This window comes from Molothrus ater, chromosome 5 (assembly GCF_012460135.2).
Source record: "Molothrus ater isolate BHLD 08-10-18 breed brown headed cowbird chromosome 5, BPBGC_Mater_1.1, whole genome shotgun sequence".
NCBI classification, from domain to species: domain Eukaryota; kingdom Metazoa; phylum Chordata; class Aves; order Passeriformes; family Icteridae; genus Molothrus; species Molothrus ater.
In genome coordinates, this window is record NC_050482.2 from 45,973,625 (window position 1) to 45,987,630 (window position 14,006).

At 40.0% G+C, this 14,006-nt stretch overlaps 1 protein-coding gene across 1 annotated transcript in view; it reads right to left on the reverse strand.

Annotated features, from left to right (window-relative positions):
* ANKS1B (ankyrin repeat and sterile alpha motif domain containing 1B) overlaps positions 1–14,006 on the reverse strand; it is a 417,422-nt gene that overhangs the window by 20,011 nt on the left and 383,405 nt on the right. Inside the window, 3 exon segments of the mRNA XM_036400345.2 lie at positions 3,178–3,249; positions 7,400–7,528; positions 12,725–12,796. Of these exon segments, the coding sequence (XP_036256238.1) occupies positions 3,178–3,249; positions 7,400–7,528; positions 12,725–12,796 (273 nt within the window).

Sequence of the window (14,006 nt, forward strand, 5' to 3'; positions counted from 1 at the left end):
TCTATTCTGGCCAGGACAGCAAGGTTTAATCTCCAAGTAGGAAAGGTCAGTTTATGGTGGGTGGAAATGGAGATAAGGAGACAGTGCTGTCCACTAGAGAGAGAGTTTGTGAGAGAAAATAGCTGGAAACAAGTAAGAAACTGCAAAATATAAAGGAGTGCAAATATATTAATAGAAAAGTCAAGTTCTTGACAAATATCCATAATTTTGCGTGGTTACATGATTCTGCAGTTTGGATGGGGGAAAAAAACCATGTATAACCTTGACCCCAGTGTTGAGCTCCAGCTATTGCATCTGCATGACTTTCCCCAAACAAATCCATCATCTGCCCTGCTAGAGCACATTGCTGCACAATGCTGAGAAGCACAGTGGATTTCCAAGAAGAGTTATTAAGGTAAAGGTTCCCAGGTCTTTTTTGTTGTCGCTCTTTTGTTTTGTTCCTTTTTTTAATTATTATTATTATTATTGGTGGTTTTTTTTTACATTATAGAAGATTTAGGCTCTCCTTTTACTTTTAAGCTGTAAGAAGGAGGCTGCTGTAAGCCTCTCTGCAAAGAGACACAAGGGATATCCACATGACACTTCCCTGGAGAACCAAAACCATCAATTGCAATAATTGAAAGCCCTGGGAGCGTCTACAACTAACAGTGAGGGATCTGCAGTCAGCAAACATGTCATTTTTGTTGTTTCCCTGTATTTATAAATGATTAAGGAAGATCAAGATTTTTTTTCACTGATACACTTCTTTCATCCTTGTGCACCTGCTGACTGCAAGACATTCAGTGAATGTCAACATTTTTGAGAGCAGCATTAGGTTAAAGATGGAGAATCAAAAGCCACACTGACAGAAAAATTAGGTACCTAATTGCATACATTCTCCATAAAGCCATTATGTGGCTGAGTCCAGAAAGATTAAAAAAAATTGTGGGGAGTGACCTCCACCTGGTACAAGTTTATATGTGACATACTGACCCAATACCCAACATGTTTCAGATTGCAGCAGGCTATAGCTTTGCAATATGTGCATGGAATAACAAATAAAATACCAGAATAAAAAAAATGTTGTTCTATCACAATAGTAAACCCTATGTAAAGGTCTTGCTGATTCTAGAGACACTGGACAAGTGTAAAGAATTCAGTACCTGAGAGCCAGACAAATAATACATTCAACTTTTCACTTCTCTTTCTTGTAAGTGAAATGTACCTTTCAATACATTTAAAGTAAAATGTAACTATAACAGAAACCAGCTTTTCAATGACAACCCAAGGTTACTTAAATACAGTAACAAACATCACAGCAAAATTTCAGGATGACTTTGGACAACCTGGACTCCCAATTCACTGACAAAAACTTTTAGGAGACATCCAGAGAGAGAAAGCTTTGGAAAAATATACATTTTTCTCACTGGGAAACAGGCTAAAATAATAATTTGTTCCCATTAAGTCAAACATTTTTGCTTTTGACTTGAATAGGAACATGATTAAAAGGATACATAGAAAGAATAGATGAAATCCTGATTAAAAACTGCTTTATTCAAATATCTTTGCAATGAAAAAAACCTCAAACCACAAAATAAACACTCTCACAGAACAATTTTTTCAAAAGAGAATGTAAAAAACAAATGTACATAAAACCCCATCACACTATTATATAAGTATCCTGTATGGCACTATAGAAAACTAGTGCAACTGCACTATTTATATAGGAAATGTGTATTTTAAATTAAATCTATTTTCAAACACTTCATTTTTTCAGTTGTATAATTTTAATTGGCCAAAGTTATTACTTATAGAAATATATATTAAAATGCCTATAAATTATTTAGAGTGCCTTTTTTGATGTTAAGTCTCCTAGTTCAGTCAGAAAACTTACTGAAGTTGTCATATGCTACTAGAGTGCCAAATTCTGCCCTAATTTCTGAACATGCATATGCCTGAAGAATCAAACTGCTAAGCCTGACAGTTTGAAAACTGGATTGGAAGATGGCATGCCTGCAGGCTCTATTAATTCCCCAGCACACGTGTACGTGATTGTAGATCCCTCTGTGTCAAATTGTTGGGGTTTATTTCAGAGGAGTTTAAGCCCAGGTAAGGAATGATTAGCATGTAATTAGCTGAAAAGCCTCAGATCTTCAGGCAGTCTATAATCGTGAATTACTGCCAGCCCTTAGCTAAACCAGCTTGTATGGAAGTCTGTGTGCTGCACACATGTAACCAGCAGGAAATGGTTGTCTGATTGCATGAATTTTACACATCTTCCAGCTTTCTGGTCTGAATGTCACCTCTAGTGCTCAGAGACATCTTGCATAAGAGACTCATGATACACAGAAGAAAAGATTTTGCTCATTCATCTGGGTAATTGTACAGGTTTGGTAGATTAGCAAACAATTATTTTCTTCATTAATTAGTCATGCCAGCCCATAATATGTTCACCATTGCTGGGAACAGGTGTATTCTTATTACAACTACAGCTGGGAATAAATCAGACTATGGCTTGTTTTGCATTTCCAGCAGCAATGTTTCTTGGAGATAGACTACTGTAATTTTCTACAAACCAGTATCAGGCCAAAGAGCCACAGAAAAACATATTCTTAACAGTCTGAAGGAAACCTATTTTCTTTTCCACCATGAGATGAAAGTGAGTTAGACCCCACTTCACCCTTTAATCAAAAAGCATATAAGTAACTAACAATTAAAGGAAATACTCATGTGAGTAAAAATTATCCATAGCATTATGTAACTGTTGGATTAGCCCATATGTAAAAACCAATATGCTTGGTAACATGTTAAATATTTACTACTACATATTTAACATTGAAAAATCAATCTAGATTATCATATAAAAGCTATAAATTCTGTTTATAAAACAATTGAATATGGGCATGCTTAATTGTGTGGACAGTACTTTGAAACATACTCAAAGATTCATGAGAAACATAACACAAACCTTTGGGGTTTTTTGTTAGATACAACATGCAAAATAAAAAATTCTCTTTAAATTTTGGTATTACTTCAAATTAAGATATAAAACAGAATAGATTCCCTATTGAATATCAATGTAAAAGCAAGGAAAGGAAAAGGGTAACAGTACATTACAAAAACAAAAAGGGTACAGCCCAAGCAATCACAGTTATTTAATACTATTACAACAGAGAAGGAATAGGTTTACAAACTTACCCTCATCTTTGCACATGCATCCTGTGTTGACTCTGTGCCTCTTAACTCTTTTACCAGCATAGAACCTAAATACTAGAACAGAAATCCATTGAACTTAGATTAACTGAAATTCCAGAACCAACAAACATTTGCAGAAATGCACAAAAAAATGCTTTAAAAAACTACTGGTAGCAATCTATTTCCTAATGTATTGCTTTAGATCTTTCTTACTCTGCAGTTCTTCGACAAATCATTTAAACTAATATGTTAATCAACCCATGAAACAAGAATGCACAGCAACAAGTGTATTGAATCAGCTGGAGCATTTGAAACAATACCTGAAAGTCTTCTAGCTTATCATTTTAGTTACTGAAACAACAAATACTACAGATTCCATCTTAAAAAAAAACCCATTTGATTATAAAATGGAGAATTTGCTTTTTTTAGCTGCCATCTGCCAAACTCCTATTGTTATGTGTGCAGTCATGTGGATGAGAAGGCCAGCAGTGATCTTAACCTCAGTGTACTCAATTTGGAACTAATTTATGAGCAAATAGAGCCCGATGTCAGCAAAGAGAGACAATAAATCTGCACTATAACTAGCTTAAACCATTATTTTTTGCTAAGGAAAGGCTGCCCCTGAACCATTATTTTGAAGCCCTTAGTGATCTGGAGGAGGCTGTGTGAGAGGAAGCAGCAGGGTGCTGTGTCCTGGCTCAGCTCACCGGGAGGAACCCCTGGGAGGAGCCTGCTCATCTCCAGGGCTAACAAGGCAGGCAGTGCCTCAGTGACACAGCCCTGTGCTACAGGCTCCCCCTCACTGTGTCACTTGTTGGCACACCCAGTCTGAGCCCTCCTGCAGCCTGACAGCAGCCTCTGCTCCCCTGAGGTCTCAGCACCCCCTGCACCATGGCTGAATGCGCTGCTCCTCCAGGGATGGATGGATGATGGCTGCATCATCCTTGCCATTCCCACCTAGCAGAGAGGGGTCTTGTTACAGCTACCTGGGCTGAACCAAAGCCACACCATGCTCTGCATCTCTCCTGCAGGTGCCACAGGCCTGCATACCTGTGGGTGTGTGTGTGCCCTTAGAGCTGCTAATTTCTGTATGATGTCACATGCAAGTCTGGCTTAACTGAGCAGAGAGCACAGCAAGGCCCCTCTCACCTGCTCTTCCCCAGACACAGAGGAGTCTCTCTCTGTATTCTCACTGCAGCACAAGGCCACGGCTTCTCTTAAGTCTCCAATTCTAAGTGAGCAACGTGGGAGCTGAAGATAAGCCATGCCACTGTGAGAGTATGGTAGGTAGGCTGCAGGAGGAGAGAAAGCACTGTGGAAGGATGCACCTTCCAGAGGATGCTGCAACCCACCACTGCTGACCTGTCTCACTCTACCAGAATGTCTCCTCTTGGAAACAGCCTAAACTGACCCAACCAGATGGTGAACCAGCTTCAGCTTAGACAAGAACCTATCAAAATGAACTTCAGTTACAGATGAAGCAAGCTGGAACTGAACACAAAGTGTACTGGTTCGGTTCTCCGGTCTCCTGACCTAAACTGAGGTATTTTCTTTAAGGACTTCAGTTTACACTGTGTACAGCAGGAGTCTCTGACCTGCAAGAAAATGCATAAATATTTCAATGTAGACAGTAGCCAACACAGCAATTAGTGAGAAACACTTTATAGGGCATTATAAATGGGCCAGTGAGCAACCTCAACACTACCAGATAAGCACAAGCATAAAGGAATGAATGAAGGGCATTCCTAGAGGACCGCAGATGTGAAAGATTCATAAGCTGAGCAGCTGTGAGTCCAGCTGGGGCCTTGCTGGTGATGTGAATAGGGCTTTGGGCATTAATTTGATGGGACAGTTTGATGTTGCCCTTGAAGAAAAACAACATATTTAAAGCAAACTCTGAAATTAGAAGAGTAAACAAAACCATATTGAACTTAACTGTATTTTTCTCTGAATCCTGCTGTCTGACACATCTGGAATCTTTAGCCTTCTCTGGGCAGATTGCAATTAATGTCTTCAGTTTTTTGGTTGGTTGGTTGGATGTTTTTTGTTTTGCTTTGGGGGTTGTTTTTTTTTTTTTTCCTCTCATTTTTCTAGAGACTACAGTAAAACAAATTTTTTTTTCCTTGAAAGCTACTAGTTGGTCAGGCACCAGGGTAAAAAAGCAGTGCTTTTTGCTTAAGGCAGAAGAGGAAGAAAGAGAAGAGAAGGAGAGCACCTGTCCCATCTGCACAGCAGCAAAAAGCCTCAGCTGAAGGCATTTAGAAATGCTTCCCAAGATGGACTGTGGAATAGACACACAAATCACAGCAGTACCATCCAATTTAGTTGTCAGAAAAATCCGAAACTCTTGGAAGAAATTTTGCTTCCTTTTGACTTTCTGTGCTTTTGGAAACAGTCCTTCTCAAACACCCAGGGCATGTGGGAGCAATACAGAGAACATCCAACAGTTTAAGCGATTGATGTGACATAGAGTGAAAGCTACCCCAATTATAACTTAAAGCTGAGGTCAATACAGCTCAAGGAGCTGAAACGAAGGGGTGACACATGGTCCTTAGGAAAGGAAGGTCTTTCCTTAATCACCACTAACTTGGATATTCCTGGTCATTCCAGCTTCATTTCTTTAATGATCCACTTCCAATCTACTACAAAGGTAACATTAGATTATGAATTTACTGCTGGATCATGCAAAAAGAGAAAAGGCACTCGAGGTAGACATGTTCACTTCACTGAAAACTATGAAAAATATTTAAACAACTAGAAGTTGCTAACCTTCCTTTTCAATCTGAGGTGAGCAAGGAGGTTTTGAACAGTAGGGGAACAAGACTGAGAGCAGGTGAGATGGTCCTTGACCATTGTGCTGAGGAAGACAGAGGTTCTAGTACTGTCCAGGGATGATCACTGCATACATGGCAATTTTTAACCCCATGAGTGTCTGATGGAAGATACAGATGTGCTCCAGAAAGACAGGTCTGTAACACTCCTTCTGCCCCTCCTCAGAGGGAGCCAGGCTCTGTCTCACCTGCTTTTAGTCTCTAATTCCTACCTTTCCAGATATGCTTTAAATCTGACCCAGCAACCTCCAACTGTTCCCTAAAATGCAGCATGATTTATTGAACAGAGCATTATCCTAAAAAGCACCAAAGATCCAAGGCCCTTCAAGTGAAGAGATCTCAACCCCACGTCCTGGACCAGCAGTTAACACCCAGCTATCATCCTAAACTCTCTGAAACTACTGAGCCCCTTGGTACATAAGCCAGCCATAAGGTGGCCACCTCCAGAGAGGACACAGAGGGGGCTGGCAGGCACCTTCAGCAGCTTCAACAATGCTTTCCAGCAGAGTCAGAAGGGGAAATGCAAGCATTTAAAAAGGTGGGCTGAGATACCTCTTCAGCTCCCCAGAAGCTCCAGTCCCCCCAGCCTGGTGACAGGGAACTCAAGATTTCAGAAAATTGTTTTTCATTAAAAAAACCACCTTCCAATGACTCTCTGTACTGCAGGAGACCTTTCTCTCCTCCACAAACATTTATAACAGCTAGAGAAGACTAATTGTCTTTAGTTGTAGAGGGAAGCTCTATTTCTCCAGGAATGGGAAGTGGTAACTGCCTGCAGCCACATGGAAGTAAAAATAAGTATTTTTGCCCCGATGGAATTGACTGCTAGTGGTACTTCAAGTAGCCATCAGGTTGGGAGAGGTCTGAATGTGCCCTTGTTCCATAGATGAAAAACACTCAGGACCCTCACTTCCTTTTTGTCTATTGAGGGTGGGACCCTCACCTCCTTTTTCTCTATTTCCTTTCCCCAAAACACCAGTATAAAACTCGGGTGAGGTAACACTTTAACTGCTGTGCACACAGCATCAAGGTAGGTATGAGGTAGGTATGTTTTATTATTCTTCCATAACTACTGGACAGGGATTTGTAAGAAATGAAAAGTAGGGGTCCTTGCTCTCACTGTCACTTCAACAACACTTACCCACTTACTCATAGTGCCCTTTCTCTAACACTAATGCCACATGGACTGCAATGTATCACACAATTCATAGCAAAAAGGTACTGTGCATCCTTGTTTCTCATTTATTACGATTACAGTATTTCAGAAGTAGTGACCCTGTCTCTCTAAAAGTGACTGAAAAAATATTATAAATGAAAGTAAAACACACAGCCTATCAAAATCCAAGTTTAATATATCTACCCCAAATCAAAGCACTAAATTTATCAACACTTACAAAGGCTTTATAATCGCATGACTGGAAGATGAGTTTCTCTGGATGATGTTGCCAATATTGTACAGGCGTTGATGCTGTGGCTTCATTTGGAGGTCGCAAGGTAATTGAAGGCTCTCCCCAGTCTCCTGTCTGAAAATCACAGTTGTTCAAGATGTAAGAGTATGAGCAGGAAAATTCACTATAAAGTAGCCCTCCACTGTTGTGCTCAATTAACAAGGATTTATTTTCTACACACAGAGCCATGTTACTAAAATAAGGGAACACAACTCCTACAACATTTTTCATGATTTAATTTATAATCCAAAGTCATCTACTGTAGTGTTTAATGAGGCTTTAATTAAATCTCTTTGCTTTGAGAATAAAATCATTAGGCACCGGAAATGTTCCCTAAAAACAAGTGTTTACAATACATATATGAGGATGAGAGCACTTGAAAAAAATCATGAGATGCACAAAAATGCCTTTCACAAATTCTGCTATGTGTTTTACAAGATTTTCTGCACAGTTAATACACCTTCCATTATCCAGCTCATATAACCAATAACTAACTTTCCTAAATGGCTAAATAACACAGACTTTGCTTTGATCTGAAGACTTATTATACATTCTTCAAACACATGAGGCATTCTTTAATCTCTTTATGAATATTTACTTTGATCACCTTCTCTTGATGCCTCATTGTGGAGGTACTAACATTGTCCTTCCACATTCATCATTCTCATTGATATAGGAGATTGCCTTTCTGAGCTGTTCTCTCCCCTCTTTCCTCAAAGCCCTCAGAGAACATGGGTAGGAGTGCAGTTTGCTGCCAAATCTCTTGGCAGCACACTTTTCTTCCCTCCAAAAGAGCCAATGCAGGCATCAGTGCAGGAATGTCCCCAGCCTGGCAGCTGGTCTAGGTCTCACTTGCCACTGTACTTTGGGTCATGGCTCCATAGGACCTGAACTGACCTCTCCTTAGGGGCTCCTTCCACCTTGCAGGTCCATGCATGAGCTCACTTTAACTGAAAATGACCCATGCATGGACTTCTCCTCTTCCTAAGCCCTCTTCCCTTTGCCACCACTCTCACTTCTCTCCTATCCTTTCTGGTCTGGACTGCCTCTCAAACCCCCTCTTCTCACAACTCTGTCTTTTTGCAATTACACTTGTCCTTCCTGATCTTCCTTATTCTCCTGCCCCATTCTTCTCTCCCAAACTATTTTACCCTTTCCTACATGATAATTTCAGTTTGGCTTATGCTACTTCTTTCTTTACCTGCACTTATCTCTGTGTATTTTCTATATATGTCACATTGTTAAAATATATGTTGAAACTGACAAGGAATTGTTATCAGCATTTCACACAGAACACGGATAGAAGTTCAGACTTTTACAGCAAAAAGAAGTTAAGCATCAAAAACACATGAAAAAAATCTTATTGAAGACATTCAAAGTCTTGCCATCTATCACAACTTACTAATTAAGTCAAGACAGAGTAAACAAAACAAGTACATCATTTCATGTGTCACAAAATAACAAAATGACACACATTTGCACAGCTCTGCAATGAAAAGCAAGAGATAAATCTGGAAACATCAACATTACCCTGCCAACATGGCAAATTCAAGCAAGAGAACATCATAAAACAAGTCAAACCTAGTTAGTTACTGTTGGCACCATTAGCAAATCTACCAATTACACAGTAGTGTAATTTCTGTTTTGCCTAGTTAAGTTGCTTATATGCCATGGATATGACTTCAGCATGAGATGTTGAAAGGAAAGCAGCAGGAGCAATTGCTCCAATTTTTGGCAGTTTGTATCCACGAAAGTGAATCCTTCTGGCCGCTAATGCATAAAAAATTTCTATCTTATTTAATCTGAAGGGGGAATTTGATTTCTTTACAAGGCAGCTCTTCTCATAAAATAAGATTTCCATCATATTACAAGGGGCAAGGATCTGCATCCTTATTAGTGGAGTCTGTCTTTCACAACAAGAGAAGATGGATTGCACCCATGACAAATTCTCACAGTGTGCTCGGCTGCCTCTTATGAACTGTTCAAGGCCACAGCTAATAGACCACTTGATTTAGTTCTTCTTTTCCCCCTAATAAAGACACACTCCTGCATGTTCTGTGGAGGGAAGCAGAGCTCAGGAGGTACATCCTGGCCATTTAGCAAAAGGTTCCTATGTGGACAGGGAGGAAATTCAGGACAGAAAAGCTACAAAAGTTCATCTTTTGACCGCTGGTTTCTCTGCCACGGAAGCACAGGGATGGCCATGAGGCAGGACCAGAAATCCTGCTGAACAAGTGACCTGGGGTAGTGCTCCAAACCCTTCTGTTGCACTGCTCAGCAGGTGGCTTCCCTCACATGCAGGAAAGGGACAGCACTGGCAAATTAAGCAGGGTACATAAAGAGTAAAGTGAGTACATAATTTTACAGTTTGTTTCCCTTTTGCACATTAAGCATGAAAAGTACAGAGAACTGCATTGTTTCTGCCTGGAAATAAAGGGCAGAAAAAGGGGAACAATGATTACCTCTTGTTTTGGCTCAATTTGATAAAGAAATGAGAAATAATCTTCAACCAGGCTAATAAAACTTGTGTATGAGACACTTAGAGCAGGACCATGTGGAGACCATGTTTGTATCCATTGAATGCTCTATAAATACAATCCTCTTACTACCTACTCCTCTGAAATTAGACAAAACAGAATTGCCAAGATTGCTATACATATCTCTAGGATGTTCTAAACATGCTATAGAGCTGAGGTTAGGGGAATGCAGACATTCAGGATTTCTGCTGTTCCTGACAGACCACTGCCCCTGGAGGCCTTTCATGTACTTCCATGTGTCTTGTAGAGGAAGCAGTTACTAAGAAAAGTTTATAAAATTAAACACATAGATATAGATTATTATGATAGATGGAGAAGTATTATAAATAGGCAAAATTTTCTTTTACAGCTGTATCATTGGTGTTTTTTTAATGTTCAGCACAAGTGGCTCCTGGTTTCCTTTCCTTTTGTTTCTTACCAAACTCCTTAGACTTTTAAACAGTACTACTGTTACTATTCATAACTTATTTAGACTGAGTTGTAACAGGGTAGTCTCCAAAGCCTAGATCCATGAAGATGTTTAGAAGTGTAATTCCTATTACATATTCCCTATGCAATTTCCTTTCCTTTCCTCTTTTCTTTTTCTTTTTTAATTTTTTTTTAATGTAGGGAAGAAATGCTTTTAAACAAGATTTAGAGAGTTAAATAAATCTGTGTCTAAAAACCTCACCAAGAGTAAAGGGAGTTTCTCAGCTGACTGGCTCTGGTCAGATAGTGAAATTCTGAGATTTAGGATGAGATGATGACAGCTAACATCAGGTAAAATACAAAACAGGACCATCTTTGACCTAGAGAAGACTCAAAATCACAAGGCTCAAGTCGGGGTAGAAAAATATTAATTACTAATAGTCCTAAATCTGAGGAGCTGATGTGGAACAATTTATGGGTGATATATTGAGATTCAAGTCCTTCATAAGCACCTAATACACTTTTCAAGCAGTACAGAAACGTTAATAAATTGCAGTGCAAGACCAACTATAATGTTTGATTTAAGTTTTAAAAATAGATATGATAGGATAAGGATTTGCTGGTTTGAATATTTAATTTGCAATTATAAGAAATAATCAAACATTTAAGCTTATGTATTTTTTATGACACAATATACGGATGGAGATATTTATCTCTCTGATGAAGTAGAAAGGCAAGAGATAATTTCTTCCTCATCTAACTTTACAGCTCATCAGACAGCTGTGCAATTTATCACATGGATTTTTCTGTACTGCCTGTGGTTTAGTATTCTAACCTCCCTATGACTTTAGCCAGCACCTTTCCTCTCTTTGGCCTCAGCTAATTTGAAAAAGAAGATCTTTTGCTCCACATTTTGCAGATAAATTATTTATAATCAGAAAATGGTCTCAAGGCAGGTGTCAGAGAGGTAAGGATTCAATCCTTTTGCAATGACAACTTTTAATAGCCTTGGAGACCAATACCTTGTGCTCTTGCAGTGTTTACTAACCCCAAAAATGGGCAGATATGCAATTCTCAGTGCTCTGGAGAGGGTTGGATGCTTGATGTCAAATGAGCTAGAGAAACAGACTACAGCTATTATTTTCTCTACAATTTTTTCTACAATTGCTGCACATTTTCCTATCTCTTCCATTCTCTGAGAAGTGTATTTGACTCATATTAAAGGCACCTGGATGCAGAGATAGTTGCAGATAAGAAGTAACCTCAATAAATCTATAAAAATCTAACACCTCCCTCGTCTTTTTATAAAAATGTCACGTTAAAAAACCTCCGTGCTAAATGGAAGAAAAAGCCAAGAAGGCCTGGTTTTGAGTGGTTTGAATGTAGTTATTTTTAACAAGGAGCACATCTTATAACTTTTCACCTGTTAAGCCTTATGCCTGGCTATGGTAACGTGTATTAGTCACCATGACAACAACAAATTGGAGCACACATGGATAAAACAGTTCTGGCTGAAAAATTTATAATTCTTTCCTGTAAAAATTTTAAATGTTCTGCAGACCAGTCGAATCCTCATTATTTGCTTGTGTTCTAAATCCTAGAGGAAGACAATTTTTTTAGCTCCTAAAATATTTGGCTTTGAAATAATGGAAACAGGTTCATGGTGTACTTCAGATTCAAAATACTTCTGATGCTCGGTGGCCAATATGACCCCTCTCTAGCAGAAATGTTCCAAGGAGGCATGACAGAATGAGGAGAAATCTACAGCTGCTCTCGAGTACTCTGCTGAACAACTGGCTGCCATCCTTACCACACTGCAGCGTGCATCACCAGGTTTGCTCTCACGTGCACAGCGCTCGTGACTGCCACTGAAGTGACAAAAACTCGGGGCACCATGAGTCCAACTCCCCAAAGGGCCTCTGCCGAGGCAGTGTGCAACCTCAGCTGGGCAAAGCCTCCAGACCGACACAGGGAGAGCAGCAGGACACACGGCGGGGGCCAAACTGTGCAAACCGAGCTGTTTACACGGTTTCCCGCTTCGGAAGAGAGAGCGAACAGAAACACGAGGACCAGAATCCAAAGCTGCCCCGGGCCAGCCGGCTGCTGGCTGTGCCCCCGTCCCGCTGGCACGCACACACGGAGCCGACACACGGCAGCCACACGGCAGGACACACGGACGGAGGGACGCGCGCACACACGGCCCTGCACGGGGCCCACGAGGTACGGACTGCTCCTCACTTCAGCGACACGACACCCGAGATAACACCACGGCAACAGACTGTACATCCAGAGAGGGACAACACAGCCATTCATCGCTGTATCTTACATTATGGACCTGATGGATCGATGAGAAAGGATATCCTGCATTCTGGTTGGTCCAGATCTCACAGACCGAAGACTGCTAATATAAACAGAAAACTGTATCTCATCTTGTAAATAGTAATGCACTGCAACTGCCAAAAGGCAAGAATAATTAGGAAAAGGCTTGCAATAAAACTCTAAAGAAGGAAGTAAAACAGTTGTAAAAAGTAATTCTATTATTTATTGGCTGACAAAATATTTTTGGACTGACAGAAAAGAAACATAGCTTATTCAGAGACTTTAGAAGAGGTTTCAGACTGTGAGTACAAGAAAACAATTTAGTCAGAAGCACTAATGATGTAGAGATAAAGTTATGCAAGCATAAATAGAAACTGCCTAGAGCAGAAGAAATATTGGTTACTTTCAGTTTTTGGCAGGGAAGAAGTTTGAAGTCAACATCCCAAGTAAGTTTTGAGACTTAAATCTCTCTCTGTTGGAGACATTCACAGGGAGAAAGGAAGGGAAAAATCTGGCAACACGATTAACAGGAGAAATACATTTTCTTTATAACAATTACCAGAAATGAATGCATTGCAATTTAGTGAAGCAGCTGCCCACCATCTCCTTCCAACAACAGTCCCTTTGCACACTGAGATACAGATAATATTACCTTTGGCACTGACCATGACCCCCGTGTGTAGACGCAAGGTTTCAGCCTACCCTCTACATTATCGTACAGAGAATCTGTAGTAGCAAAGCAAAGTAAGCATGTTGTAGCATCTCTAGCAAAAGCAGCAGAACTAGGCAAGCACAGCATTCACCAGCATCTTTTATATATTTCCTTGTTTGGACAATCATCAATAAAGCATCTGTGGCACCTCAGCAAAAGCTAAGATAACATTTTACAGTAGCCAGGCAACTAAAACAAAGCATCAGACATAGGATCTGCCCACGCTATCTTCAGCAGGCAGCAACAAAAGGCAATAAACAGACATGAAAAATGCAACTGCAGCATCCAGAAGAGATAGCAATTAATATTTCAGTAATTTAACAACATCAAGAACGTGCATTGCTGGGTTCTGTCAGCAGCAGTAGGAATTTACCACTAATGCTCAAATCAACCTGAAGAAGTGCAAGTCTTCTCAAAATATGACTCTTGCTCTTACCTTTTGTAGCCTGTACCCTGGCTGATGACAGAACAAGTTACCACTTCTATATACTGTCAGGGAAGCCTGGCATCCTCTGGACTGACTACAGAGTGCTGCCAGACACCTGCTGGCTGTCTAATGTTGTTAATTGTCCCTTAC